Source organism: Gorilla gorilla, chromosome 4, assembly GCF_029281585.2.
Source record: "Gorilla gorilla gorilla isolate KB3781 chromosome 4, NHGRI_mGorGor1-v2.1_pri, whole genome shotgun sequence".
NCBI classification, from domain to species: Eukaryota; Metazoa; Chordata; class Mammalia; order Primates; family Hominidae; genus Gorilla; species Gorilla gorilla.
In genome coordinates this window covers 80,969,720-80,994,318 of record NC_073228.2, presented here as the reverse complement: position 1 = coordinate 80,994,318, position 24,599 = coordinate 80,969,720, and the positions used below count along the sequence as shown (strand labels likewise).

The 24,599-nt window shown below is 47.8% G+C and overlaps 1 protein-coding gene across 9 annotated transcripts in view; it reads left to right on the top strand.

Annotated features, from left to right (window-relative positions):
• Positions 1–24,599, top strand: part of EPN2 (epsin 2) — a 99,736-nt gene that overhangs the window by 67,454 nt on the left and 7,683 nt on the right. For 7 of the 9 annotated variants that reach the window (XM_063706602.1, XM_063706601.1, XM_004042125.5 and 4 more), the window contains 4 exons: positions 5,494–5,606; positions 7,665–7,757; positions 8,710–8,884; positions 24,262–24,438. In XM_063706602.1, coding sequence (XP_063562672.1) covers positions 5,494–5,606; positions 7,665–7,757; positions 8,710–8,884; positions 24,262–24,438 — 558 coding nt within the window. The remainder of the gene's footprint in view (positions 1–5,493; positions 5,607–7,664; positions 7,758–8,709; positions 8,885–24,261; positions 24,439–24,599) is intronic. The other 2 variants (XM_019027145.4, XM_019027144.4) reach the window with 1 other exon arrangement.

The window sequence follows — 24,599 nt, the reverse complement described above, 5'->3', positions numbered from 1 at the left end:
GACCCTGTGCTCAGCGCTGGCTCCCTAGCCCCTCCCTCGAAGTAGGTCAGCCCAGCAGAAAGCAGCCCCAGTCCTGTTCCTCAGAGGCCTGGGAAGGGCCACGCTTTCTGTGTGTGACGTGGAGGGTGGGGTGTCTGAAGGAGCTTAGCCCTCAGGTGGTCTGGTCCCCATGGATGGAGGAAAGAGCACCAGCTCAGAACAGGGCTGGAATCCACAGGGAAGAGCCAACTGCATCCCAGCACTCCTGACCCCTTGGTAGGTCAGTTGTTTACCTCCTCCCACAGGCCCCACTGTCTTCATTTCACTGATGTGGGAGCAGAAGCTCAAAGAGGTCAGGCTATCACATGGACTCCCACTGCTTGTCAGCGGTGGGGACAAGATTTGTCCGTCCAGTGCTCTTTCCACTGTCTGGTCTTCCCTTGGCTGACATGCACAGGGTGTGAGAGGTGGTAGCAGTGCTTAGGCCCACATGGGGTCTTCTCACGCCCCCAAGGCCTGGCAACCTTTCATTTTTTCTGAGTTGTCAGACATGCCTGTGTACCCAGCATTACCACACCAGGCCCAGGGACATAGGAAAACCAGGACCTCACCCTGCCTTCCCCACAGGGTCTGTGATGCTCACGTACCTGTGCAGTCATGCTGCCCACTGCACAGAGCCATTTGATGGTAGAATCCTGTCCCATGTGCTGTAAAATGTAAAAATATACTTTGGTTTTTTTTTGTTTTTTTTTTTTTTTGAGACAGTCTTGCTCTGTTGCCCAGGCTGGAGTGCAGTGGTATGATCTTGGCTTGCTGCAACCTCCACCTGCTTAGTTCAAGTGATTTTCATGCCTCAGCCTCCTGGGTAGCTGGGACTACAGGCACGTGCCACCACACCCGGCTAAATTTTGTATGTTTAGTAGAGACAGGGTTTTGCCCTCGTTGGCCAGGCTGATCTCGAACTCCTGGCCTCAAGTGATCCACCCCCTTCGGTCTCCCAAAGTGCTGTGACATCATTACAAGCATGAGCCACCATGCCTAGCCTACATTTGTGTTTTTTGTACTTGCCACTTTCTTTCTCTTTGACCTATCCATGCAGATTGGAGGAGGCTTTTTAATCAGCACTATGTGACTGGCAGATGCTGCTTCTGTACTTTCTAGGAAAATTGCAAAATGTAGCTGATAAGAATCAATTTCCTGTTTTTCTACCAACTCGATTGCCTTCTTTCACAGTTACCTGAAAGTGGCCCACTGAAGCATCTTTATTAGAAAATCTTTCACCCTTTGTTTTAGGAGCGCATTTGGGAAAGGGTGTCTCTCCGCCAGCACAGAGTACAGGCACCCAGGCTCTGCCGGGCAGTCCCTGGAGCAGACAGAGTAGACTCGAGTGGGAGAGACCCTTGTCTGCCTGAGTTGGGAGAGTTTTCTTGGTCTTCTTTTTAGATTGTATTTTGAGGGAAATGTTGGGCTTTTCTAGCCTTCCTACTCAGCCTCTCCCCCTTAGGCTTTTTCTCAGCTGGTGTGACAGACTGGAAAGGATAGAAATAAGGCCTACCTGTGGTTATAGTTCTTGGCCACAGCAAGTGAAGACTTGGAGCTCTTCCAGTGGGGTTCATAATGCAAAAGGCCGCCTTCCTGGGAGAAGGTCCGTGCATTTGATGCAACTTTAGTGATGAGCTTAAACTAACAATTCCCGTTCTTCCTTCCAGTGAGTGTTTGGGAAAGCAACCTGCAACAATGAGAGAGTGGCACATCCTCCAGCACTTGCTTTTTCCCTTGGTCCCTGTGAGCTCTGAACCTTCAGATCCTCAGAGCAGAGCCAAGGCCAGGCTCAGGTGGTCAGAAGGGCCCATTCAGGCCTGTCTCACAACGACGTCTGTGTTCACTGTCATGTGCATGGGCACAAGAGGCCCTTTGTGGAGCTGAGTTGCTGTCACCAAGGCAAGAATATCTCTGCTGGAATCCTCCCTCGAAGCTCAGTCCCGTTGTGTGTAGCTCAGCTGATGTTCAGTGGTTGGTGGCCAAGAATTCTGCCATCTGCAGAACTGAAAGCTGTACATCCGTTTATGAAAACCACAACATTCAGGGGAATACCCATTGTCTTTAATTTCCACATTGATGTGATGAGCTATGATGTGGTGAGCCAGTATGTGCCAGCTGTGCGTTATTCTAACAGTGTCAGTTATGGTAGACGTAAACATGTACATTTGCATTTGAAGCTATTCTGGCCTTACAGATGTGCTAGAAAGCTCAGAGGACAAAGGAGGCCTCACTTCTCCAGCAGGTCCAGTTCAGAGCCCCGTGCCCACTCTCCCCCTCCAACCTGGCTGTATCAGGCACTGTAGCTGTGCAACCCAGTACCAGCTTCCCTGCCAGGATGGGGCTTGTTTTCCAGAGCACTTTTTTTTGGGGTGGGGTGGGATATGAGCCTTCTACTTTGATTCATTTGTGGTTTCCATTTGGTAGTAAATGAAAGATGTCGTAAGTGCAATATTTGCTTTATAGCAAGGGTTTTGTGAACCAAGCCTCAGAGATTCCTTATCAGGAAAGAGGCTGGGAACAGGTGGCTGGAGTGGTTAATGATTTGGATGTGAGTGCCCTGTTCACTTGAGAAGAGTCCCCAGGAACTGTCTGGCTTCCTTTATTCTCTTCCATGTGGATGGTGACATCTTTTTGAACATAGGAAAGCCCAAACTTGAGAGTTCTGATTGGCGTAGGTGAAGTTTAGGAACAAAACGAACAAAAAAATATACTTTTTGTTTTGGTGTATTATTAAGAAGTCAAGTTGTTAAGGTGGATTGAGGACTTTTCTTTACCCTCTAGCTTTATTTCTGAAGAGATACTTTGGGAAATATAATTGAGTGATAACACTAGGATGGGATTTGACTTGATTTTATTTAGAAAAATACATTTATGTTTTTATAGCTGCAACTTTCTTTTTTTTTTTTGGAGATGGAGTCTCGCTCTGTCACCCAGGCTGGAGTGCAGTGGCGCGATCTCAGCTCACTGCAAGCTCTGCCTCTTGGGTTCATGCCATTTTCCTACTTCAGCCTCCCGAGTAGCTGGGATTATGGGTGCCCACCACCATGCCCGTCTAATTTATTTTGTATTTTTAGTAGAGATGAGGTTTCATCATGTTAGCTAGGATGGTCTCAATCTCCTGACCTCGTAGCTAGAATGGTCTCGATCTCCTGACCTCGTGATCTGCCTGCCTCGGCATCCCGAAGTGCTGGGATTACAGGCGTGAGCCACTGTGCCCGGCCTGTTCCAAAGTAAATTTATTGCTATATGTTTTGTGTGTTTTTAAGAATTTCATGACAGGGTGATGCCTCTGCTTGGCAACCTCACATGGTAGAGAAGTTCCCAGTCTCCTGCCCGGCCCCACCTCAGCCCTCTGCCCAGAAGCAGCCTCTTTCTACCTCCCCTGGTTCTTCTGTGGGTCCTGTCTGTGGCCTGAATTGCATTTAGGCCTCTTCCCCTGTTTTATTCACCATAGCCATGGCCCAGCTATCTGAAAGCCTCCTTTGTCAGGAATTATTCCCAACCTTTTAGTTTCTCTCAAAGAGGAAAACCCTAAGAAGCAAATTTAGATTGGAAAGTAAGGCAGAAGCAACACCTAGGTGGATGAATCCTGCTAGTTAGGTTTCCTAAAATAGATGTAATGAAAGAAGGAAGTAAACTAATACACAGTTAGAACATTTATTTATTTTTTGAGATGCAATCTTGCTCTTTTGCCCAGGCTGGAGGGCAGTAGCTTGATCTTGGCTCACTGCAACCTCTGCCTTCTGTGTTCAAGCAATTCTCCTGCCTCAGCCTCCCAAGTAGTTGGGATTACTGGCGCCCGCCACCACACCCAGCTAATTTTTGTGTTTTTAGTAGAGACCGGGTTTTACCATTTTGGCCAGGCTTGTCTAGAACTCCTGGCCTCAGGTGATCCGCCTGCCTCAGCCTCCCAAAGTGCTAGGATTACAGGCATAAGCCGCCATGCCCGGCACAATTAGAACATTTTAAAATGACCCGTTAACCATGAAATTGAATTCTGTAGTTGTCCATCTGTCGACCTGTGCATGCACCTGTCTGTGCATGCATGTAAGCCTCCACCCAACAGGTGTTTGTCAGCCAGGGGTGAGTGCTACAAGGGAGAGGTGCAGAGGTGCAGAGTCTGACACAGCATCAGGATGGAGGGGAAGGACCAGGTCAGGGAAGCCGAGCTCTGAATACGAAAGAGGAGGTGGGTGCGCTGAGGGAACAGCCTGCACGGAGACCCAGGAGGAAGACAGGGCAAGGAACCATCTAAAGCAGTAGCTCCAAATCTCTCAGAGGGCAGGTCTTGCTCTGAGAGTTTTAGAGAAGCTATGGACCCTTCCTGAAACGGGGGCAGAGGTGGGCACATACTTCTAAAACTACAATAATTTCTAGAGGCATTTAGATTCCCTGATCGTGAAACATCCTGATGGCTGTGTAAGCCCCAGCACCCAGCACCATGGTTTATGTTGTGAATGTTAAGACTCCAGTGGGGTTTGTTACATCAGCTAGGAGTTCACATCTCATTCATTCAATAAAAGCTGTCTTTCCAGGAGCTGCTTAGAAGTATTTAAACTAGCTAAGTGCACAGCAAAAGTGTCTGCATGTGTGCATTTTTATCTGCATTTCTTTCTAATCAGTGTACAAAGCTGCTTACAGAACGAGAATGTTTGGGGTCACTGCAGAAATGGGCGGGCTTCATTTTCCATGATCTCATAGTAACACTACGAGAGACAAAGGTCAACTCTTTTTTTTTTTTTTTTTTTTGAGACGGAGTCTCGCTCTGTCACTAGGCTGGAGTGCAGTGGCGAGATCTTGGCTCACTGCAACCTCCATATCCCGGGTCTCTAAGCGATTCTCCTGCTAGCTGGAATTATAGGCACACGCCACCATGCCCAGCTAATTTTTGTGTTTTTAGTAGAGATGGCATTTCACCATGTTGGCCAGGATGGTCTCCATCTCTAGACCTTGTGATCCGCCCGCCTCGGCCTCCCAAAGTATGAGGATTATAGGCGTGAGCCACCGCGCCTGGCCTCAAAAGTCAACTCTTGAATGTTGGTGTGCCTGGAGTGGAGTCTTTGGTCTCCAGATGCCCTCCACCTGTTTGAAGGATGCTTTTTGGTTCATCTGTTCAAGAGCTATACTTTGGGTCTCTGAGTTAGCTCCTTTTTTGGAGCACTGCAGATCTGCCGTGAAGACTGAGGTTCTGATCCTTGTGAGGCCTGATGGCTGGGGCTTGCATACCCAAAGGCATCTTCTCTTGGTCAGTACCAGGGGACTTCTGTAGTTGGGAAAGCTACGTTTGACTGTCACTTGATTTTAACATTCAAATATTTGTAAGCCTTTCCTTTCCTCTGCCTGCATTGTTGGGCTACTGCTGGACCTTGCGGGTTTGAGATGGGAATGGAATGTGGTCTGCCCGGGAAACTGCTGTGCAGGAGCTGTATCAGCCTTGTCTTTTGCATATGATGACTTGGTCTTCCCCAACAGCCACCTCCCCGCGAGTGTCCTCCGAGCTGGAGCAAGCCCGGCCCCAGACTAGTGGAGAAGAGGAGCTTCAGCTGCAGCTGGCACTTGCCATGAGCAGAGAAGTGGCTGAGCAGGTCAGTGCCCCAGGCAGGTCTGCACTGCATTGACTGCCCATGCTCAGGGTGGAGTGTGGCTCACTGGGAAGATGATGGCAGACACAGCCCTGTCTTCAAAACATTTCAGATATGCTTGCTGAGATGGCATTTCATGCTGCCGTAAGTGTGTATTCTTGTCACCCAGTGTCCCTCCCAGTCAGGGAGGGATCCCATGCAAAGTTACATTTAGGAAAGATTTTCTAGGAAGTCATTGCCAAGGAAAGAAACCAGTTAAAAATGCTTCCCAGAAACACTTGTGCAGACACGTGTCTGGGCTTTCCCTGAGTGAGCTGAGCCTGCACAGGCTCTTTGAAGGGTGACATGCAGGGTGGGCGCAGGGATGCAGGCCTGAGGGGCAGGAGCCAGCCCAGCCCCCGCCAAGCACTTTGACCTGTAGCAAGAGATTTGCAAAAAAACAAAGGCTGGGGAAAACATGCTCCCGAAATGAGAGTGCTTGTGTTTTGATGATGGAAGTATGTATAGTTTTAATTTTTTTCAGTTCCCATTTTTCTTTTCTTTTCTCTTTTCTTTTCTTTCTCTCTCTCTCCTTCTTTCTTTTTGTTTTTGTTTTTTTTTTTGAATCAGAGTCTCGCTCTGTCACCCAGGCTGGAGTGCAGTGGTGCAATCTTGGCTCACTGAGACCTCCGCGTCCTGGGTTCAAGTGATTCTCGTGCCTCAGTGTCCCGAGTAGCTGGGATTTCAGGCGCGTGCCACCATGCCCGGCTAATTTTTGTATTTTTAGTAGAGACAGGGTTTCACCATGTTGGTCGGGCTGGTCTCGAACTTCTGACCTCAAGTGATCTGCCCACCTCGGCCTCCCAAAGTGCTGAGAGTACAGTCTTGGGCCACTGCGCCTGGCCCCCATTTTTCTTTAGTAAGCATGCATTACTTTACAACAGCGAGAAGGGAAAGGAGCAATTAGAGTGGCCTTACAAATTGTCAAGCCTTTGGCTGCAGTTATCAGGGCTGTCTCCAATGACCTTTGGTTAAAAAAGGTAGATGGGACCGGGGCAGCACAGGGATTCCTCTCCTCTATTAGAAGTTGGTGTTCAGAGAGGAATACTAGGGATAGTTAGATTTGTGTACTGACAAGTTCATCCCGGCATTGTTTGTGTGTCTATAACTGGCAACATTCTAAAGCTCAGTGACAGTGGGCAATCTCAGTTGTGGCCTCTCTGTCCCTGCAGTGGGAAACAGGCCACCAGTAACTGCCCAGGTGGATGCATGTGGCTTCATGGCCAGCAGCCCAGGAAGAAGGTGCGTGGTAGCATCCACTGAGAAACATAGGGACAGACGGACGGTTTGAGCCCATTTTAGTTAATATTTATAATAAAATATAAGGGAGCAAGTTCAAACTCCCGTGCTGATCAGTAGTGGCATTGTCCCTGTGAATAGCTACTGTGTAGCAGCCTGGGTAATACCATGAGACCCTGTCTCTTAAAAACAAGAAAAGAAAAAATACAAGGAATATATTATTTATATTTAATTATTATATTATATAAAAGCTTAGGACAACCCTGTCTTTTGCATATGGTGACTTTGCCTTAAATAAAGATAGTGAATCATTTCTGTTAGGAATCATAGAAATATGCAGCCATTTTCCGGAAGCATACACAGTGGAGGTGGAATGATACGTGATTTTTATCTTCTTTCTAATTCCTTTTTGGGTTGTCAGATTTGTGTTTTATAAGGACACACATTGCTTCTATAAGTAGAAAGAATTTATAAAGCCAGTTTCATTTTGAGAAAAAAATATTTTAGATTAAGCATTCCCTTTCCCCAGTTTGGTGGTACCTGAGCCATAGTCTCCCTGGTGTGACCCCACAGGGGTCGAAGTCACAGGAGTCGCCATGAGGGAGGGGCCTTCTGGGTACACACACATTTGGGATTTGAAAGTAATTGTGTTTTACAAGTAGTTTTGAAATCTTCCTTTGAAATACTGCATCATACAATGTGCATTTCCTGTTTCTGGCCAGTGTGGCTTTGTTCTGTACAGTGATGTTATTACAATTACCAGTTTGCATTGTCCCTCTACAGGAAGAACGCCTCAGGCGGGGTGATGACCTCAGATTACAGATGGCCCTGGAAGAAAGCCGAAGGGACACAGTTAAAATTCCAAAAAAGAAAGAGGTAAGAGCTTGCTGGGAGGGTAGATGTTTCACCCTGTCCTGTAGTTGTTGCCTCAGTATCCCCCCACCAACTTGCCTGGATGGCGTGATGCACAGTGAGTTCTCCAACCTCAGCAAATAACCTTCATGCCTGTAGTGAGCGAGAGCCAAGTGAGCAAGCGACTGAAAACACACCTGAACTAACCAGGAGACACTTAATGTCCCAGTGCCTCAGTCTGCTCGTTTGTAAAATGGAGGTGATGATAGCGCCTGCCTCCTGCCGCTGTGGCTACGGCAGCTGTCAAGTGAGCTACATGCCAGGGGCTGCGGAACGCTTTCCTGCAGCAGGGTGTGCCCCCAGTAGTGCTGGTTGCCTTGTCAGCCCTGTGCCAGGCTTCCTGCTTTGATGTAGAGATGACCAGGACATGGCTGGGCTCTTGACAAGCTCATCATCATCCAGTCAAGACCCAGACCCCTCCTTACACCACAGGCCCCGGGGCTCCATTGGCCTCCTCTGTTACAGTGCTACTGAGGCCGGTGGAGCCTGACTGGTTGATGTTGATGATCCCTGATGACACATGGAGTGGTCTTGAGAGTGGGGAGCATGCAGACGCCCCAGGAGGAGGGCCCTCAGGCTGGCCCTGGATGGTGGCTGGCAGGTGGGAGGGATGGCGTTCTGGAGGAGGTCCACAGCCTGGGCAGAAGCCAGTGTTAGCCTGGAAAAGTCTGTGGAGCCCTGAGGTCTCTGAAGTCTGGTGAGGGGGTTTAGCAAACAGTAAACAGCTTGTTGTGACTGGAGAGCTGGCTGGACGGGGAGGGTGATGGGACGGCTCAGTTTCCAAGTTCTTCTCAGCCCCTCCTAGAGGGCTTCACTGGAGGAAGAGGCACAGGTGGGTGATATTTACAGCTAGTTCATGGGTATTTGCTGTAACTGTAGCATAGTAAAACCTGTCCCCTTCTCTTTGTCTTAAAAGCACGGCTCTCTCCCACAGCAGACTACGTTGTTGGATTTAATGGATGCTCTCCCCAGCTCGGGCCCCGCGGCCCAGAAAGCGGAGCCCTGGGGCCCGTCAGCCTCCACTAACCAGACCAACCCCTGGGGCGGGCCAGCGGCTCCTGCGAGTACTTCAGACCCCTGGCCATCGTTTGGTAAAGACCCCATTACTGTTCTCCCGTGCTTGCCTGCTGGATGGGTGAGGGGCAGGGCAGTGCTTCTTGCTGTCTCTCACCCACTTGGGTCTGGTCGATTGTGGTGGGTGTCCAGGCTCCTCCAGCCCTCAGCAGTGATATCCAACTGGCCCTTGCCCTCCTCCTTGAGGATGGTGGCATGGTGTTCCCTCTTTGTTTTGAGTGGTTTTCTGCTTTGGGAGAAGGAAAGTCAACTTCCCCTCAACCTCCCATTTGCATCAGAAATGGCTTGTGCCTTCTCTGGGACATGTTTCAACTCTTGCAGCCTCAGCATTACACCCAGCGCCCCAGCTGAAGGAACCAAAATACACAGCGTGGAACATCCAAATCAAGCTGCTGTAATTAGCTGGAAATTATGATGTGCTTACCACCACTGCTGATGAAAAGGGGATACATTTGCTATAATTCTGCTTGTTACTTAAAGCAATAGAAAATCCGTTTAATAGGCTAAATGAATATTTTAAAGTTTTGCTTAACGTGAGATGTAAGAGGAATTGTGGTGGGAAGTTCAAAATGTGAGCATGACACAACTGGTTTGATTTGGGTGATGATCTTGGGCCCACGAGTTTCTTAATCGCTGGGCAGGAGCATGGCCCAGCAGGCTTTATGAAGGCTTCCTGGCCTGGTGCCCTGGGAGGCCCCTCCTGGTGTGCTAAACCCTACTGGGCATGGCTGACCTGTGGGCTTTCTGTTTGGGAACTTTGTGTATTTTGTGGCATCTTGCCTGTATCTCCTGGAGTCTGTCTCTCAGAACCGTCTCTTGTGTTTAACTCGGTTCCCTAGATGTTTGCTAAAATGTACCAAGTGACAGGCTGTGTTCTGCTGTGCATGACCCCTGAGACAACAGGTGATTATTGTCCCTGTTGTCTGTTGTCAAGGCCCTGCTCAGGAGCGGGCAGGGCAGGAACACAGCGTAATAGCAGTACTGTGTAGTCCAGGACTCGATGGAGGTTATTTGAGAGCATCCTGGGATGAGATGAGACTCAGTACAGGAGTCCAGGGAGTGTGAGGTAAGCATTTTGGAGGAAGGCCACTTCCGTTGAGTCCCCAGGGAAAAGAAGGTGTCCAGACACCAAGAGGCAGGGAGTTCCCTGCAGAAGATTCAGCGTGTGAGAAGCAGAGGGGTACGGAGTGGTGGAGTGGGTGCAGATGCAACCAGCTGGTGTGAACTGGGAAGCAGGGGAGAAGGGCCCAGATCACTCAGGGCCTGCACTCAGCCTTACCAAGTGCTTGGACTTGGTCCAGAAGACACTGTCAGCCCCCGATGCCCTTTAGCATCTGGTGAGTTCCAATAGCTTGATGGTGGCCTCTGTAACCCAGGCAGGGCCTCATACCCCCTTTGGCAGGAGCCCTCTGGGCCTTGGGAAAAGCCCCAGGCAAAATTGCCCACAGCTTTCATTGACTGAAGGCCAGTTCCAGGGCTGCTCAAGAGGTTGGTTCACAAGGTTTGTTACTTATGTGTGGTACCCCCAGGGAGCCTGTGGTATGGTTTTACTCACCACACATGGGGACTGTGGTGCCCCAGGGCTGGCAGACCCTTTTAGACAGTGGCTTTGGCTTTATTTTTAAATCTGAAGAATGATTAGTCTGTAAAGTGATGGCCACCGTAAGTTGTGGTTAGGATGTTTTCAGGAAAGACTGTTCATTAAACTGTTGGATAGTTGTCTTAGTGCCCTGTAAAGAAAGTGGTCACACCAGGAGCCAGGTGGGTTTAATAGAGTTAAATTCTGGGGAGGGGATTGGGGATCAGAGTGGTGGGAAGGAGACTTAGTTTTAACACTTTACCTTTTTATATTGTTTGACTTGTTTACCAGGGGTAAGTTTTTCCCAGTCAGGAGAGACAAAAATCTCAAAATATCTTTAAATGACCAAGTTATGCCCAGCCCCTCCTTTGGCTGGTGAACAGGGCTGTGCCCTGGATCCAGTGTCCTGGGCTGAGCCAAGGACCTGACCTGACCCTCTAGGAACATAGCATAATAGCAATACCATGTTGAGAGCACCCTGGGGTGAGACTCGGTACAGGAGTCCAGGGGTTGTGAGCGGAGGAGTCTCCCCTGATGAATGGGGGCAACTTGGTGGGCTTGATGGGCTGCTGCTTCACCTAGGAATGCTGCCCATGTGAATCGGCCCTCCCAAATTTTAAGAACTTGAGATAAAATTCACCATTTCAACTTTTTTTTTTTTTTTTTTTTTGAGACAGAGTCTCACTATCGCCCAGGCTGGAGTGCAGTGGCACCATCTTAGCTCATTGCAACCTTCACCTCCCAGGTTCAAGCAATTCTCCTGCTTCATCCTCCTGAGTAGCTGGGATTACAGGCTTGTGCCACCACACCAACTAGTTTTTTATTTTTAGTAGAGACGGGGTTTCACCATGTTGGCTGGGCTGGTCTCAAACTCCTGACCTTAAGTGATCCGCTTGCCTCGGCCTCCCAAAGTGCTGGGATTACAGGCATGAGGCACCACTCCTGGCCCATTTCAACCATTTTAAAGCGGACACTTCACTGGTTTTCAGCACATTCACAATGTTGTGCAGCCACCATCAGATATCTAATTCCAGAACATTTCCATCACCCCAGAAAGAAACCGCATACCCAGGCCCTGGCAACCACTGATGTGCTTTCTATCTCCAGGGATTCGCCTCTCTGGACATTTCGTAGAAACGGAGTCATGCACTGTGTGGACTTTTGTGCCTGGCTTATTTTGTTTAGCATCATGTTTTCAAGGTTCATCAATGTTATAGCATGTGTCAGTCCTTCATGACTTTCTGTGGATGAATAATATTCCATTGCATGGATATACAACACTTTGTTTAACCATTCAGCAATTGATGGATATTTGGGCTGTTTTCACATTTTGGCTATTATGAATCCAGTTTTTTAAAGAGAAGATAGAAACCTGGATTTTTGAAATCTAGTGTTTAAATGTTGGCTGTGAATTTTAAAAATTAAGAATATGGTTTGAGCTAATTAAAAGCTATCTGAGGATGGGCACATGTGGCTTGTTGACTGCCAGTTGGCCATCTCTTGCCACTTGCCCAACCTAGGACCTTTTTGGTTTTGATGCACTTGGCATTATTACCAGTGACTTGGGGAGGAGATAGGCCACCAAAGCCCAGAGACATTGTTAATAGGTTTGGGACAGGCTCAGTGCTTATGGCACCATGTCCTATAGTTGTCACACCATCCTGGACTGCTGCGAGGCCCTTCTGTGGCCCTGGCGTGTCCTGGAAAAGTCACCACAAATTCCAATATGGAGAGATAGCCACTGTTAAAATGTTAGCTTGTCTGCTTCCTGTCTTTTTTCTGGGCATTATGTTTTTACTTAGTTGAAGCTATATTGTATATATAATTATGTGTGTGTGTATGTGTATATTTCAATTTGTAGTGTCATGAGCATTTCTAGGCATCATTAGAAATTCTAAACAATACCACGCTGTACCATCATTTACTAAGCAGCCTAGTGATGTTCATAGGGGTGTTTTTGCAGTTCTAGCACTGTGCTTTCAATAGAAAAATACATTAAAATCACAGTGATTTCTTTTAATTCTGAGATTCTTTTCTCAGTGGTGGTGTTGACCAACTCTGCAGGAGAATGGCCCTCTGCTAGCTCCTGCATTCACTGAAGCGTGTTAGCACACCCTCTGCTTCCATATTCCGTCAGCGTAGCCTCAGAGCAAGAGTGTGGTATTGGATTTATTGTTTAGCATCTAGTTAAATCCAGTAGTGCACATTTTCAGGGTCACCCCTCCATCCTGAGACACATTCATAAATTAGAAAGATTGGAGTCCCTTCCCATAACAGTGTTAGCTGTGCCCTCTGGATGAAAGAAACACTGTTTTGAAAGCCACCATTTGTAGTGAGCCCCATCATTACCAGTTTTTTCCAAGCAGCACTAGGAGCAACTTGGCCAAGTGGCCTTGGGAGGAAATGCTCAGGGCTGAAAGGAGGGAGATTGGAGCCTGCCAGGTCAGTGGGGCGCTTCCTCCTCTGTTCCAGACACACAAAGCAGCCACCTGGTCTGAGGAGGGCTTATAGCCTGCTGATTCAGAAGACCTTGGCTGGCTGGAGCCCTCTCTCTGTACTCCCGCCCACTGCCTGGGCTGGGACAGAGGCTGTCTTCCGCCCTGGCAGCAGCAGGTGGTGCTACTGGCTTCTTGGTGACCTCTGCACGGCTCAGTTCTTCTGTGACGCACCCCCCCCCCCCCCCCCCCCCCCGCGTTGTGACTGCCTCCCTGTGCACATGAATATTCATCTGTGAGGCTCGGGATGAGCCAGGCTGGCGGGTGGGAGGCGACCGGGACACAGGCTCCCTGTGAATGGGCCCCACAGAGGAAGAGGCCGGAAACTGCTTGATCTTTCAAACCTTGGTTCCATCTTCGTTTCCTCTCATTCACTTGAGCTTTCAACAAGCATGTATTGATTGGGTATGTGGCATGGCCTGGACCCTGCCGAGGACGTGGAGAGGGAGAGCACAGAGAGAAGCCTTGCAGCGGATCTACTGTCCATTCATAGAGGAGGAGCATGCCCATTGCCTCCCCGAGCCAGCAGGCGTTCCCTGAGGGTACAGCTGGCCCTCAGGGAATGCTTGTGACTTTGTGACTTTGTCTCCAAGTCACATTTCAAGAAAGCAAGGTGCCACAGTGTGTGACCTTCCATGACTCCCCCGCACACAGCAAAGAAGGTGGTCACACTGGCCATGGGACTTTGTATGTGTCTGGGGGGCTTTGCCCATTTGTATAGTCTGAATTCAGCCCAGCAGTTTGCAGTGTCCTATACACATGGGTCCCCAGTGTCACTTGCAGAATGCAAACTAGATAGAGCCCACCCACGCCAAACAGCTTGTCCATGATTACCTGGGTGATTTGGAGGTGGTCAGGATTTGATCCAAGCACAGACTTCACTCTATGTTCAAAGCTGTCTGAGCTGTGACCAACTTTGTCTGTGCGGGCTGTAAGAGTAGGGGGTTCTTGGCTGGATGTGGTGGCTTACGCCTGTAATCCCAGCATTTTGGGAGGCCGAGGTGGGCGGATCACGAGGTCAAGAGATCGAGACCATCCTTGGCCAACATGGTGAAACCCCATCTCTACTGAAAATACAAAAACTAGCCAGGCGTAGTGGTGGGCACTTGTAATCCCAGCTACTTGGGAGGCTGAGGCAGGGAGAATCGCTTGAACCTGGGAGGCGGAGGTTGCAGTGAGCCGAGATCACTCCATTGCACTCCAGCATGGGCAACAGAGCGAGACTCCATCTCAAAAAAAAAAAAAAAAAGAGTAGGGGGTTCTTTCTGAGCCAAAACTTGTAGTTTCAACATTGTGCATGATACAGTTGCAGAGTTTTAAAATTCTTAGCAGTGCTGTTGTTTGTTATTTTAATAGCAGATTCTAAAGGGGAAGCAGGGCCCATAAGAGCTAACTGGAGGTGTCAGAAGAGTCTCTGGAATAGTTTCAGGTGGCATTCCACTGGAGTGTGGGGTTCTCACGTGGAAGCCTGGCCCATGAGTCCTGGATGGTGGGTCAGCGTGCTGCTGGAATTCATGGTAGAAAGAATTCTTCCAGAAATGTTGGCTGGGCATGGTGTCTCACGCCTGTAATCACAGCACTTTAGGAGGCCAAGTTTGGCAGATCACATGAGGCCAAGAGTTCGAGACCAGCCTGGCCAACATGGTGAAACCCCGTCTCTACCAAAAATACAAAAAATTAGCCAGGTGTGGTGGTGTGTGCCTATAATCCCAGCTACTTGGGAACCTGAGGCATGAGAATCGCTTGAACCCGGGAGGCAGAGATTGCAGTGAGCCAAGACCATGCCACTGCACTCCAGCCTGGGCAACAGTGAGACCCTGTCTCAAAAAAAAAAAAATTTCCGGAAATGTTAAAATGACTTGTGTTAACTCTTAAAGATATAAACCTATTAGTTTAAACTGTGTTTAGAACCTCACTGTCTGAGAGTACGTCTAGATGGAAGGACAGATTCTACTTTTTAAATTTTTTTTTTTAGATGGAGTCTCGTTTTGTCACCCAGGCTGGAGTGCAGTGGCGCAATCTCGGCTCACTGCAACCTCTGCCTCCCAGGTTCAAGCAATTCTCCTGACTCAGCCTCAGCCTCCCAAGTAGCTGAGATTACAGGCGAGTGCCACTACGCCCAGCTAATTTTTTTGTATTTTTAGTAGAGACGGGGTTTCACCATATTGGCCAGGCTGTTCTTGAACTCTTGACCTCGTGATCCACCTGCCTTGGCCTGCCAAAGTGCTAGGATTACAGGCGTGAGCCACCTCGCCTGGCCCCTTTATTTTTTATTTTTTATTTTTATTTTTTTTTGAGATAAGGTTTCCCTCTGTTGCCCAGGCTGGAATGCAGTGGTATGATCTGGGCTCACTGCAACCTCCGCCTCCCAGGTTCAAGCAGTTCTCCTGCCTCAGCCTCCCAAGTAGCTGGGACTGCAGGCATCCGCCACCACGCCCAGCTAATTTTTGTATTTTTATTAGAGACAGCGTTTCACCATAGTGACCAGGCTGGTCTCCAACTCCTGACCTTGATCCGCCCGCCTCGGCCTCCCCAAGTGTTGGGATTACAGGTGTGAGCAGCGTTGGGATTACACCATGCCCGGCGACAGATTCTGCTTTTGCAGGGAGCCTGGGTGTGCAGCGGCTGAGGCCAGAAAGGCGAAGCCTGAGGGACCTGGGGCTCGGAGCAGAGCTCAGAGACTCCTCTCTCGTGAGGGCCTCTGCAGGGGCTCAGGCATCCTGGATTCCCTTAAATGCCTAATCTTTATATTGTGTCTCATTGTCTGCCTGGCAAACTCATGTATTTTTGAAATCATGGCTCAGACATCCCTACTCAGGGGATGTGGTCACCCCGTCCTCAGGCCTGCCTCTTGCCCTCTTGCCATTGATGGCTGCCTGTGACCCACATGCTGGCTGTAGTGGCTGTCTGTTTCTCTATCTCAGAGGGAGGGGCCATCCTGGGGCGAGGCCTGGGGACTGCTGACCAAATGTTGCTTGGATAGAACAAGGTGACCGTGGGAGACCAGAGCTTGTCTCCACCACGCATCTGCCCACTCAGGCCTGTAAGTCTGAGCTGGGCGCTCACATGGGGCCTCATTTTTGAGGAGGGCTTGGTGAGAGGTCTGGGTGCACCAAGAGCTCAGTGTTTTTTATGCATCCTGGCTGCCCATTTGAGTCATCTCAGTAGCTTCTAAAAATCCAAATGCTCAGGCCCACCCAGAATCTGTGTGTATGCAGAGGACAGCATCAGTATTTTACTAAAATCCCTAAGAGCTTCCCAAGAAGAACCATGGTTGAGAACCACTAGTCTGGTGCCCCCTGGCCCAGGGTGCATGAATACCACTCAGTCTAAGACACTTGAAAGCTCCATGTCTTAGATAATCAGGATGGAGATTATGGGCCACTCTAATCTGGTTGTGTTTCTGAGCCCCTGAATTGGACATTTATCCAGAACCTGTTAGAAGTGGTCACTGAACTCCAGTGTGCAGAGATGCAGATAAACTGCAAAGTCCCTGCCAGCCTGAGGTCCTGTGGGTCCCTTGATCCTTGTGACCTCTCTTCAATCCCTAGTTAGTGATGGACCACACCCTCTGTGTGTCAGGCTTGGATCTCGGGGATGGGCAGCAAAGCAGACCCAGCCCATGTTCTCATGGAGCACATGCTTTGGCAAGGGGGACAGATGCAGTCTCACATGCACACAAGCGGCATGAGTGCCCTGAGAAGGGTTTAGAGTGGGAACTGCATGGCGGGCTGGCATGGAGGCTGCAGAGTGGGGGCTGGGCCTTCCCAGCAAGTGCCCCACATACAGTATGTCAGGGGAGCCAGTTTGGTCGAGATGTGATGCTGCCCTCAGCTTGACCCAGTGGCTAGGAGGTGACCACCAACACTTAGACCCCCTTTGCTGTGTTGTTCACCTCAGAAGCTCAAGCCTTTGCTCTGGCACGCACAGTGGCTGCCTCTGGTACCCACCTCATAGTCCCAGTTAACACAGCCCAGGGAATAGAGAGAGTGGATTTCTCTGTAGCTCCAGTACCATTTCTGGGATTTAAGGATGGGGGACTGGAGTTGGGGACACTTTGCAGATTGACTGTAACCAGTGAGAACCCTTTTCTGTTGCCAGGGCAGGATCTGTCCCTTTTGAGACTGACTGGAAGTGGGTGAGGGGAGAATTCTTAAAAGGAGAACCAGGGCATCCTTGCAGGAGAAAGCGGGAGTGGGGGATAGAAGTAACCGGGGCATGTCCCCTGACAGAGGCAAGTGGGAAGGGATAGTAGCTGGGGAGTGAGATAGTGTGCAGGGGAGATGATGCATGGTCAGGGCTGCAGGGAAAGCGAGGCTCCAGTCTGTCATCCAGGCACAGCTGGGCTGCTGAGCATGGGCAGTGAGGAAGGCATGTTGACTCCCCCAGGCTCCACAGGGGGCCAGAATCAGCCTGGCACTTGGCCCCAGGTCTCCCGTGTCCTCTGTGTTGTGTCACGGCAGTCCTGAAGTCACACCACAGCTCTTCGGCTTGCAGTCAGCTCTCTCCCTGATTTGTCATTTCCACCATGCCACTTACGTCCAGCTGGGACAGAGAGCTGAGGACCCACAAGGTGTCCTGTTGCAGGGGGTTAGAGTGAGGGCTTGTCTCTACAGTGTGATTCCAGCAGGGGGCAGATTTAGTTTCCTGATAGCTCCTTCCCCATGTCGAGCAGAGGTGGACCTGGCAAGGGCAGCTTCAGTCCTGGGGGAGGACGATCTGCATGAGACACTGGAAGACGAGGAGTGAAGTGTCAGAAGGAGCTTCTGGATGGAAACAATTATTTCTGGAGCCTCTAGAAGGTTGTGGGTTCTGGGGCAGTAGCAGGAGAAGCCCTGAGTCCAAACAGGAGTGGACAGGCCATGAGGAAACGAAAGGCACAAGTGTCCATGGGATGTTGGGAACAAAGCTTGCAGATTGACATCTGCTTTGGCCTGGCCAGGCCCCCATCGCCGGGGCAAGCTTGGGAAGGAGTGAAGGCAGCACTCTCCTCCTCTCCCTCCTTGTGCTGCTACAGCTAGCCAGTAGCTGATCCCGGCCAAAAGTGAAAAAGGCCACCAAGATAGTGGCTGGTGGGCCAGGTGCAGTGTCTCATTGCGCCTGGCCAATAATATATTTTTACGTAAGAATTTGTGGGACAACTGAAACCTGTGAGACCAGCCTGGGCAACATAGGGAGACCCCATCTTTACAAAAAATAAAAAACCAGCCAAGCATGGGGGTGTGTGCCTGTGGTCCCAGCTACTTGGGAGGCAGAAGTGGGAGGATCACTTGAGCCTAGGAGGTTGAAACTGCAGTGAGCTGTGATTGCACCACTGCACTCCAGCCTAGGTGACAGAGCAAGAACCTGTCTCTAAAAAAAAAAAAAAGATAGTGGCTGGTGTGGCTTAATAGGCCCTTACTAAAGCTATTCATCATTTCAGAGACGAGAAGGCATGAAGCTACATGTAGGATGCCTAGCAGTTGGTTCATCTTTTTGAAAGCCAAGGAGTCTCCTCTTCACCTGTCCATCCTTGAGCAGTAGAGCTGGGGCTTTTAAGAGAAGCATTTGTAGAATTGAGAGTAGGAATGAGGGAAGAGACTAGTTGTCTCGGAGGCTCAGGGGAGCATTCCCTGGTCTTCTGAGATTGACACATCACTGCCACCTTCTGCTGCCTTTCTCTAGGCCTCAGAGCTCAGCCAGGCTGTCACAAGCTTGCTGGGTGCCACCCTCATGTCTGGTGCCAGGGCTGAAGGTAGCCCTCACTCCAGGGAGTTTACAGTGCATGAGAGACTCATAGTTAAATAATAGTTATGGTGCTGTATGATAAGTGATCTAAAAGTCAAGGGGAGGATTCCAGAGGAGTCAGAGAAGGCAGGAAGAGAAAATAAGAGGGCCGGAGAGGCCCAGAAGATGCCAGGCATTTGGGAAGCAGTTGGGAATCAGTGTGGCTGGGGGGTAAACATGGGAGCAGAGTGAGGACACCTAACACATATCTGTTTGGAGTTTCAGAAGAGCTAATATTTGAAAGCTGACAGGGTTTTCCAGAATTTTGGAAAGATGCTACTTCTCAGATCCAGGAAGCCTGGTGAATCCTAAGCAAGATAAATCAAAGAAATCCCCACCTGGACATATCATCAGGAAACTGCAGAACACCAGAGGAAGAAAATACCTTAAATAAACCTACAGAGAACAGGCCATTCATTACAAAGAAATGGCAACTAAATGGATAGCTAACTTATTGACAGCAACAGTAGATGTCTCAGTGGCGTAGAGTCTTCAGTGTGCTGCAAGAAAAACACAGTCAACTAGAAAGCCATTGCTAGCAAAATCTTCTTTCTTCCAAGAATTGATAATTTTTTTAAAAAAGATATTTTAAGTTTGGAAACAACAACAGCAACAAAAACTGCCAACCCCCAGAATTCTGTATTCAGTGAAAGTGTTCTTGAAGAGTAAAGTTGAAAGGATGACATCTGTTAATAAAACACTAAGAGAATTTGTTGCCAGCACATCTGTACCACAGAAATGTTAAGAGAAGTTCTTCAGGCTGATAGGAGGGAAAACCAGATGGAAACTCAGATCTTCAGGACAGAATGAAGAGCATCGGAAATGGGAAATAATTTGGGAGAACATTTCAGAAGTAATAAGGATATAAGAAAATTTGAGCAGCACAATCCATAATCTTATGAATTTGTTGTTCCCAGCAATTGGAGAATACACATTCTTTGCAGTCACATGCAGAATACTTGGAAAAAATTGATGATGTCCTAGACAGAAAAGCTAGTCTCAACAAATTGCAAAAAATTGGTATCACATATAACACAATTTCTGATCACAGTACACTTAAGTAAAAAATCAGTTAAAAGGATAAGTAGAAAACCTTCATACACCTAAAATTTTAAGAACACTTCTAAATTCTTGAGTCACAGAAAAAATTATAATGAAAATCAGATATATTTAGAACCAAATTAAATATATATTTAGATGGAGTTTTGTTCTTGTTGCCCAGGCTGGAGTGCGATGGCGTGATCTCAGCTCACTGTAACCTCTGCCTCCCGGGTTCAAGCAGTTCTCCTGCCTCAGTCTTCCGAGTAGCTGGGACTACGGGCATGTGCCACCACGCCCAGCTAATTTTGTATTTTTAGTAGAGATGAGGTTTCTCAGTGTTGATCAGGCTGGTCTCAAGCTCCCGACCTCAGGTGATCCACCCACCTCGGCCTCCCAGAGAGCTGGGATTACAGGCATGAGCCACTGTGCCTGGCCAATAGTATATTTTTACATAAGAATTTGTGGGACAACTGAAGCAATAGTAAAATAAATTTATAGCTCTAAATGTTCACATTAGTAAAAAAGATACAATGAGGTTAGAATAGCATTACACTGACATAAAGTAAAAGGAAATTATAAGGATAAAGATAGAAATTAATGAAAAGAACATAAACACATAATAGTATCCGTAAAGACAAGTCAGTAATTGAAAAGAGTAATAGACAAATTTCTGGCAAGAAATTTTTTTAAGAGGAAGGGCACAAACAGCATTAGGAATGAAACAGCATAACTGCCGGCACACTCAGGATTTCATGTCGGATGAGAGGCTGACTCTTTGATCAGCTCTGTGCTTACAAATCCAAAAACTTAGATAAAATGGATAAAATTAAAAAGGAAACAGCAAAGCTAACTGAAGAATAATAAAAAACCTATAAATAGAAATCTGTAATCATGGAAGGTATGGAATCGGTATTTAAAAATCCTCCCCTTCTGCAAATCCACCCAGAGGGCTTTGCTAGTAAGTACTAACAACATTCAAGAAACAATCCCACTTTCATACAAACTCCTTTAGAGAACAGGAAAATAAAGAATATTCCTAGTCATTGTATGAGACTAGCAGAAGCCTAATGGCAACACCAGACAAGGGCAGTGCAGTGAGAACAAACATTTCAGGCCAGTCTGGTTATGAATATAGATGTAAAAATCCTAAGGAAAGTAACAATTCCAAAACCCAAGCCAGGGAAATATTTTAAAAGATGTACATTATGAAGTACTTTGTTTGCAAGAACCAACTCATTAGAAAATTTACAAATGTACCATATTAACAGATTAAAACAGAAAATATGTGGTCATCTTAGAGGCAGAAACCATTTGATAAAATTCATTAGCCATTTATTTCCAAATTCTAGCAAACTTGGAATAATGGCAAACTTCCATAACCTGATAAAGGGCTTCTAAAAGGAAAAAAGCCTATAGCTAACATTGAACTTAATGGTAAAATATTAAAAATTGATCCTGTAACATCAAGAGCAAGACAAGGATACCGACTACCAGCACTTCTATTTGGTGATGTAACTGGTGATCCTAGCCAATGCAGTAAGACAAGAAAAAGAAAAAGTATAAAGGACTAGAAAGAAGACACTAAATAGTCATCATTTGCAGGTGATGGGATTGTACATAGAACATGAAAAAATTTCTACAGATAAGTTATTAGAATTAAGAATTATTTGAATTATTATTAGAATCAATCATTGGAATGACTTCTAATTAACAGTTTGGCAAGATTGCTGGGTACGAAAGTATACAAAAGTTTTTCTGCATAACAATAAATAGATTTCTATGAAAAGTTTAAAAGATACTAGTTCCTAGGAATAATGCTTAGTTCCTAGGAATAAATCTTACAAAAGTTGTACAAATCTCTGTGGGAGATAAAGGGTAAAAATTAAAAAGATTAAATTTGACCAAAAGATATTAAAACTTAAGCAAATGCAGAGATACCATGTGATCTTGGTTTGGAAAACTCACTATTGTAATGATAACACTTCTCCCCAAATTGATCTCGGATGCAATGCAATTCTGGCCAAAATCCCAAAAATATTTAATTTTTGTTTCTTCACTTTTGTTTTTTAACTTGACAAGATGATTTTGAGATGACTACAGAAGAGCAGAGGGCCAAGAATAGCCAAAACAAGATTGTGATTTGCTGTATCAGATATCAAGAATTCTCATAACAGTGTTTGTGAGGATAATTAAGAAGGTGCAAGTGGCCAGGTGCGGTGGCTCACGCCTGTAATCCCAGCACTTTGGGAGGCCAAGGCGGGCGGATCACAAGGTCAGGAGATCGAGACCATCCTGGCTAACACGGTGAAACCCCATCTCTCCTAAAAAATACAAAAAATAAGCTGGGTGTGGTGGTGGGTGCCTGTAGTCCCAGCTACTCGGGAGGCTGAGGCAGGAGAATGGCATGAACCCAGGAGGTGGAGCTTGCAGTTAGCCATGATCGCGCCGCTGCACTCCAGCCTGGGCGACAGAGCGAGACTCCGTCTCAAAAAAAAAAAAAAAAAAGTGCAAGGACGGAAATAGGTAAATGTAGAGAGCCCAGTAATAAGCCCACGAAGACTTGACTTACGACAGAGGAGGCCCTGCATACCATGCCGCGAGGAGTGGATGGACTCTAGTCCATGCTGCTGGGATGAGTCAAGAAGAAGGTAACCATAAGGGATGATCAGTAAAAGACTCAAATTGGCACCTCATAGGAGAGGAATCATGAGTGACCCATGAGTATATGAAAAGATGCACAGCCTCATTAAAGAACAGGGAAATGCACATCAAAACCACAATCAAATAACTTTTCAGCCCACCAGATTGGCACACATGGGAAAGTAAGCTAATACTAAGCATCAGAGAGGTTATGAGGCAACTCCTGGGGCAGCAAGACTGGCACCCACTGCTGGATGGAACATAAACTTGTGCCACCATGTGGAAATAGTTGTAGCATTCCTTGGTGAAGGCAGAGGTACCCATGACCCAGCAACTCGTGTATACATGTGAACAAGAACAAGCAGCAAAACCAAACGAGTATCCTTCAACAAAGGAATCATGACTTTTTTTTCATAGAATGGAACAAAACAAATCCAGCTCCACCTCAACACAGATGACTCTCTCAAATAAAAGGTGGAGTGAACAAAGCCAGCCACAAAGGAATGTGTACAGAATGCTTCTATTCATATAAAGTTCGGAAAATAGGGACTTGGCATGGTGGCTCACACCTGTATTCCTAGCACTTTGGGAGACTGAGGCAGGAGGATTGCTTGAGCCCAGGAGTTTGAGACCAGACTGGGCAACACGGTGAGACCCCATCTCGACGAAAATTAGAAAAAAAATTAGCCGGGCGTGGTGACATGCCTGTAGTCCCAGCTACTTGGGAGGTGGCGGTGGGAGGATCGCTTGAGCATGGGAGGTGGAGGCGTAGTGAGCTGTGATTGCACCACTGCACTCCAGTCTGGGTGACAGAGTGAGACCCTATCTGATACATAAATGAATACACACACATATTTAGACACACATACATATACATAATATATATGTGTGTGTGTATTCGGAAAATAGGCACAACTAACTAAAGGTATCCCTACAAGATAAACTAGGAGAAACAAGAGAAAGGCTAATAAACAGTTCATAATAGTTGGGGTAGGAATGTCATTGGGGAGGCACTTTCTGGTCCCTGAGAGGCGGCAGTGGTGTCTGAAGACTTGCAGTGCTCCGCGAGAAGGAAGGAGATGTTGGTTTTATTTTATATGTACTCATGTATACACAAATCTGTGTCTATACATAAAGATGCACATCACGGCGTTGACACTTAACATTAGATGCACTCAGATGTTTTAGATAGTTTTTTTGTGTGTGTGTTTTCTTTTTTTTTAAATTTTTTTCTCTGTTCTTTTTTTTAAAGCCAGTTGTGACCTACTAAATTGATTTTGTCACTCCCTGTTTGAAAGTGTTTTATTGCTTAAGTTGGGTGGTAAGTATGTAGCTGTTTGTTTTATTCCTTTTTATACAGGACTCATCCATTTTATATATGCTTCTGTCAGAAAGCAGAAACCACTCAAAGCACATGGGGAGAGGATGCTTCTGTGCCTCTACAGAGCCTGGGCCGAGCTGGGAGGGCTGCCTGGGGCCCCTTGTCTGAGGAGGGAGCCTGGATTCTGTGGGGAGATAGGTTTGTTTCAGATAGTCCATCGAAGTGGAGTTGAGCTCAGGAGCCCTTTGCAAGCCCCCTGTATGGTGGGGAGCTTGGAGAGAACCTCTTTCAGCTGCTTCCTCTGGTCATTACTAGAGGACAGGGAGAGGTTATCCTGGGACATCCTGGCCTAGCATGCTTCCTTCCCAGGGTTGTTGGCCCTGGGCCCCAGCTGTCCCTCTTTGCTGGCGTGGGACAGTACCCTTTCGATGGCTGTCTCACCTGGCACAGGGCATAGACCCTGGTGTGGCTGGCAGTATCCTTTTCCCTTCTCACCCCAGCTGCCCAGACCCTCTGAAGGCATTTCTGAGCCCTGACCCTGCCTTCCAACAGGTACCAAGCCAGCTGCCTCCATTGACCCATGGGGGGTGCCCACTGGAGCCAGCACACAATCTGTCCCCAAGAACTCGGACCCCTGGGCAGCTTCACAGCAGCCTGCCTCCAGTGCTGGGAAAAGAGCTTCTGACGCGTGGGGCGCAGTCTCCACCACCAAGCCCGTGTCTGTCTCTGGTGAGCCCCTCACTCACCCACTTTCCTGCCTGGCCTCTGAGCGCCCACGGGCCCTGCAGCCGCTCCTGGCTCCTAGGCATCAGCCCTGTTGCTTTGCTTGCATTTGCTCCCCTCCTACCCCTTAGCCTTTGTTCCTGATCCCCAGATCCCAGGTGCCCCAG